Here is a 6,323-nt window from a genome sequence, read left to right as displayed (position 1 = left end):
ACAGAAAAATCTGTATTTCTAACGACAATGGTTATTTGCATTTTTATATATCAGAGACAAGGAAAGTTGTCAGGATAAATATATTGAAGGAATAGAAAACACGCTCCTTACTCTCAGAAAAGTGGGGAAAGAAACTTAAGAGGAGAAAACTAAACTTAGCCTTATGGTACTTCATGGGAGTGGGGGCAGGTAGGGAAGGTACTCATAGTTCATTATTGAGAGATGTACTGATGAGTAAATGCAGGTGTCTGTGTTCACAGATCTTAGTAACTACACAGTCCCTGTCCATCTGCTGAGGACACTGGGAACAGCAACATCCCAGTAGCAATTTGTACACCCAGAGTCTTTTGCTTGACTTCTAAGTATGATCCAACCCTGGAAGGAGCCAGAACTCAGAGACGTGGTGAATGACAGAACTGCAGCAAGGAGAATAGGTCATTCTGAAATATCACTCAGTGTCCAAAAGCATGAAAATCGTCCAAAAGCAGTGGATTCTACTGAGGTTTGAGAGGACCAAAGACAGCTTGAGGTTGTTGCCATGCCAGACATGGCAAATTTTGAGGGGAGGAAGACAGTAAGTCGGCTCAGCAGGTTAAGGCACTTGTCACCAGATGAGCTCCTGGAACCTACTTAGTGTGTCTACAGAGTTGTCCCCTGGCCTTCACATATGTGCTGTGGCACATAAGCCCACATTACACACACACATACACAATAATGATTTCTAAAAGCAACGAAAGTGGTTCCAGATAAAACTAAGGACATAAATTATCTCAAGGGACAAGTCCAAATTAGACCCCTTTGCTTAACAGGTATTTGGGACCCACAGCTTGAACAGAAGCTGAGGATTCTTGGGGGATCTTATTTTGATGGTTGAGTCATGCCGTGGGGGAATGTCTTTGCTTATAGGGAATATATATCAAAGTGTCTAAGGGTAATATCGGGTGAGCACTTTATGCTCAGATGGTTCAAGGAAATAAAAAGAATTTTTTATCCAAAATTTGCAAGTTCCCTGTCAGTTTGACAATTTAAAATTCTAAGTTAGCATTAATCTAATAAAATATTAATTATATTCTAATTGTGACATAATATTTAAGGCTTCTAATGTATCTATTGAATCATAATGTTAAGAAAACAGGCTAATTTCATGGCACTGTCATTGAAAAGCCGTATTCGCCATTGAACATTAATTTAAACGTGAGAGATAAGATATAAGCTGGGTATTTGCCTCAGCAGCAGAGTGTATGTTCAGCATTCCAGAGACCATGAACTTAACCTTGGTACTGTCAACAACAAAAAGATCATAAAAACATAGTAGTTACCAAAGCAAGTGACTTAGAATACTCAAAACAGCAACATGAATGTACAACCATGTTCATGCAGCTAAAACTTTAAATGTAAGACTCTGAGGAGCCTTAGCCACCAGGGACACACACACACACACACACACCAAGGGAGCCAGAAATTGATGCAAAAGCAAGAGAAGTTTATTGTTCCAGCATGCTGGGATCATACCCAAAAGAGAGGCAGCGACCCTGGGCAGCCTGTTCAGCCAGTTTTTATGCAGTTTTCGGGGGTAGTATAGAGCAAGAGCCACTAGGCACAATGTGATTGGCAGAACAGTGTGACTTTTATATTGACAATTTGTTGTCAAAGAGTTTTTTTTTTTATCTTGATCTTTAAAGTTCAAATTTTAAAGTTTAATTAAGAAGTTATTAAAAACCAATGTCAACACGAACGTGCTTTTTACATCTCCGTTCTGGGATACACGAATCTTAGTTTCTAATGTGGTTTAATCAATAGGTGGGGGAAATGATGACCTGATTAATTTGGTGATGACTTCCCATGTGAGAACACTGTTCACAGCATAGTGTGTGACACAGGAGTTACGATTCCTCTGCCAGGTTTCTTCTGGGGATGGAGTGGGGTGGGGCTGTAGGTGCATGTGTGTAGTCTGTATAGGAGAATGCACATGAGTGCAGGTGCCCACAGAGGCCGGCTGCATCTCCGTGAAGCTGGAGTTATAAGCAGTTGTAAGCTACCTAGCATGGCTGCCTGGAACCAAACTCAGCCTAAACCTGCTCACCTCCACACACACCCCTGCTCATCTTCCCCCACACCCCTACCTCCTCCTGCTGCCCAGGTTCTCCTCTTCGTTTTCCCCTCAGTTTAGTCAGAGCCATTTCTCAGAGGCCCACCGTACAGATCCCAGCAGTTATGCCATGAGAGCTCAGGTTTCATTTCTTGGTGTGCCTCTCAGTTGGGAATCACTTATTGACTCATTCAGTTGTGTCCTTACAATGGTGAACAGCCCTTGCCAGGACAGGAGTTGGGAGTTAGCCAATGCCCCGGCACAGTCTTGCCAGGGTCTCACATTTAGGAACATCTGATACAAAAATGAGCAGGTGGCACTTGCTTCTCCATGCCCTCAAACCAGAGCAGCCTTGATTCTGAGACCATAGGAAAGACACAGTAAATTCTTGATTAAAAAAACAAAATGTCTTAAGGTTTTACTGCTGTGAACAGACACCATGTCCAAGGCAACTCTTATAAGGACAGCATTTAATTGGGGCTGGCTGACAGGTTCAGAGTTTCAGTCCATTTTCATCAAGGCAGGAACATGGCAGTGTCCAGGCAGGCGTGGTGCAGGAGGAGCTGAGAGTTCTACCTCTTCATGCTAGCAGAATTCTGGCTTCCAGACAGCTAGGATAAGGGTCTTAAAACCCATACCCACAGTGTCACACCTACTCCATCAAGGCCACACCTACTCCAACAGGGCCACACCTTCTAATAGTGCCACTCCCTGGGCTGAACATATACAAACCATCACACAAAACAAAAACAAACAAACAAAAAAACCAACTGAAAGTCTTCTATAGGAGAGAGGAATAGAACGGGAGTTAAAGTATGAGCATACTTTCATTAAAAGGGGAGCTAAGAAAACCTTCCCAGAGTTGGGAGCTAGGAACAAAGTGATAGAATACTTGCCCAGCATGAGGTAGGTCATAGGTTCAATCCTCACCACTTTGGCACTCAGAGGAGGATGAGAACATTGGACAAAGAAATAGGAGGTGGTAAGAGAATCCTAGGAAAAGGAGCTGGTAAGAGCTCCCTAGAGAGGCAGGGGCACTGGAAAGCAGCTATGGCCCTGGTGATAGCAATGCCAGGTTTCTACACTAACCAGACCAGGGACAAACACGTGGGAGCTTTGACAGGGCCTACCTTGGGTGCCACATTACCCTTCATATTTCTCTCCCTCTGCCCCCCAGTCACCCTTGGAAGTGCACAGGATGTCAGTTGTCCCCTTGGCTCCTTCCCCTGTGGGAACATCAGCAGGTGCCTGCCTCAGCTGCTTCACTGCAATGGTGTGGACGACTGCGGGAACCGAGCTGACGAGGATCACTGCGGTGAGTGTTGAGCCGAGCCCCGGGCAGCAGGACCTGGTTGCTCTAACCAGATCGTGACTGGAATTCAGCGTGCGCGTGTTGGCAAACAGTTGATTTGCCTCAGGAGCTACTCTGTTTGGTTCTGTCTGTTTGTTGTTTTGAAATAAGGTCCACCTTAAAGCCCAGGCTGGTCTGGAACTCACTAAGAAACGCAAACCTCTAGGATGTCCAAGTATGTGTTGTTGTCGTCTGTCCAGGCTAGAGCAGGCCGGAAGGCTCGGGAAGAGCAGCAGAATTTCATCACCATCTGTAGAGTCAGGTGATAAAAACTAGGAACTTGAGTTATTTCTGACTCCCGTTGTTCTCATTTCCTTGGCCAGCTGTGGCATTTTTTTTTTTTCTTTTTCTTCTTCTTTTTTGAGTATCTGGATAATTTATGCTCCCAGGGCTGCTCATTTTTAAGACATCCATATGTAAATTCTTGCTACTGCTAATTAAATTAAACCAGAAATTTGGTCTTTTCAGAATATACAAACTTCATGCATATTTGAAGAAGCCATATTAGATACATTCCCAACTGTGTAAAAATAAAATATATTAGACTATCTAAATGAGATGAATATACAGGTAACTCTTAAAATGATCATTGGCAGTTAAAAGTATATCATCAAATAAAACATCCTTTTTTTTTTTTTTTTTTTTTTTTTTTTTTTTTTAGTGGAAGAGAACATTTTTCCTTAAGAAAAAAAGTCAAGGTAAAACTTAACTCAAAACCCCAGCACGCAGGAAGCAGAGGCAGACAGCGCCTTGTGATTTGGAAACCAGTGTGGTCTGTAATTTTAATGACTGACTAAAACTGTCCCGTTGACAGGATCCAGAATCATCTGGGAGACAAAACTCTGGGAACAGCTGTGAGGGGGTTTCTAGATGGGGTTAATTGAGGTGAGGTCACCCATCCTAAACATGTAAAGCACTTTTCTGTATCTAAATTCAAGGCCAGCCTGGTCTAGAGAGAGAGAGAGCCAGGGCTATACAGAGAAACCCTGTCTCAGAAAAGAAAAAGCCCAGGGGGAGGGGGGCTGGGGGGAGTGAGCTGTGTGCACAGGCTGATCTCTCTTCCCTAATCATAATCACAATACGACTGCTCAGACTCCTGCTCTCAATTCCTGCCACACCAAGTCTGGACTGTACCCTCAAATTGTGAGCCAAAAGAAACCCTTCCTTCTTTAATCACTTTGTCATCGCAGTGAACACTAAAGGTAACTAATACAGGCTTTAGAGAGATTGACTTAGCAATTAAGAGCACTTGCTGCTCTCCCAGAGGACCAGAGTTTGATCCTAGCAAAAAACTGCCTGTATTTTCAGCTTCAGGAAATCTGCTTCTCTTTCTTGGCCCACACGCATACGCATAATTTTTTTTTAAGTAACTAATACAGAAAATTGGTGCCAGGAAGTGGCATCTTTGCTGTGATTAACATGGCCCATGGTTTACAGGTTTTTAAAACTGTTTTGTGGGAGGAATGTGGGACGGTCTGCAGGTGCAGGATTAGGAGGTCCTGGGCCACTCTGATGGGAAGTTGAAAGACCAGAATGCCAAGGGAAAGGCAAACAGTGCAGACCCAGTTCCTGAAGGTTTTGAAAGGACAAGACTAGAAGTTTTGGAAGAGATTCTGACTTCATTCTGCCTGTGTCCCAACCTTAACTCTGATCAAACGTCTAAGATGTCTAGGTATGTGCTGCTGTTGTCTGTCCATGTCAGAGTGGTCTGGAACATTCAGGAAGGACAACAGAACTTCATCATCATCTGTAGAGCGAGGTGATAGAAAACTAGGAGTCCTAATGAACCCCACTTGGTGAGCAGAGGGTCAGATCAGGCTGTGGCATGGCTACTCCTCACTCCCTTGCTCACATCTACAGGGAAAGAGAGAAGACATGGCAGCACGTTTGAGGCTATGGACAAAGTGTAGCAGATGCACTTTAGTATGGAAATTGATTAGCACCATAAAAGATAAACATCATGTTCTGCAATGGAACAATAGGAAATGTGCCCTGGACGAGATCCTACCCAGTAAAGCCTCCACCTTGTAAAACACAAATTAATTTGGAAAGAGAGAGCATAAACTAAGAATGCTTGGTTCTTTGCTCCAAAGTAATCCCCTAAAGAAGAATTACCTCTGAGCCAGCAGCACACAGCCACGGCTACAGCTATAGTTGAAGGGAGCCAGACTACACCTGGAGCTGGCAGCAGAACTTGGCAGCAGCCATCTGTGTGGTACTGATTTTATAAGCATGAAAGACACAAGAGTGAGGGAGTCATGTAGGCTTGCAGCAAGCTCCTTAAAAGTGGATCGAGCCATCCAACATGTGCTAGGGTTGGAGTCCCTGTAAGGAGACTCTAAAAACAGTTCCACAAAGCTGAAAAGGTAAAGCCTACATTGTGTTGGAGACTCCAGGATACTGGAGACGCCACCAAGAAAAGCTGCAGGCACCGAGCAGAGGCAGCACAATAGAGGATATGTGCTGCAGCTAGCAGAGCTGGAGAAACAGGGCTAATAATGCCCTTTGGAGCCCAGATGATTGGGTCAAAAGTCCTGGTGACTGAACAGTAGGCTGAAGGATTTGATGTTTCTCTCCTGGGTTTTGGTCTGATTTGGTTTGCCCTTTCCTTTCTGTGTCCCCACTCTTTCCTGTTGGAATGGACGTGTTTAGTGTATTGTTATCCATTTTTTTAAATTAATTTATTTTTTTATTATTATTATTTTCTTTATTTACATTTCAAATGCTATCCCAAAAGTTCCCTATACCCCCCCTCCCCTGCTCCCCTACCCACCCACTCCCACTACTTGGCCCAGACCTTCCCTTGTGCTGGGTCATATAAAGTTTGCAAGACCAAGGGGCCTCTATTCCCAGTGATGGCTGATTAGGCCATCTTCTGCTACA

General features: G+C 43.9%; 1 protein-coding gene across 7 annotated transcripts in view; it reads left to right on the top strand.

Moving 5' to 3' along the window:
- Nucleotides 1–6,323, top strand: part of Rxfp1 (relaxin family peptide receptor 1) — a 94,220-nt gene that overhangs the window by 27,195 nt on the left and 60,702 nt on the right. For 6 of the 7 annotated variants that reach the window (XM_029538142.1, XM_029538145.1, XM_029538143.1 and 3 more), the window contains exon 2: nucleotides 3,267–3,404. The exons of the other annotated variant lie outside the window; for it this stretch is intronic. In XM_029538142.1, the coding sequence (XP_029394002.1) occupies nucleotides 3,267–3,404 (138 nt within the window). The remainder of the gene's footprint in view (nucleotides 1–3,266; nucleotides 3,405–6,323) is intronic. 7 annotated transcript variants of the gene reach the window in all.

The sequence above is a fragment of the Mus pahari genome, chromosome 4 (assembly GCF_900095145.1).
Source record: "Mus pahari chromosome 4, PAHARI_EIJ_v1.1, whole genome shotgun sequence".
In the NCBI taxonomy this organism is placed as follows: Eukaryota; Metazoa; Chordata; class Mammalia; order Rodentia; family Muridae; genus Mus; species Mus pahari.
This window is presented reverse-complemented; position numbering and strand designations above follow the sequence as displayed.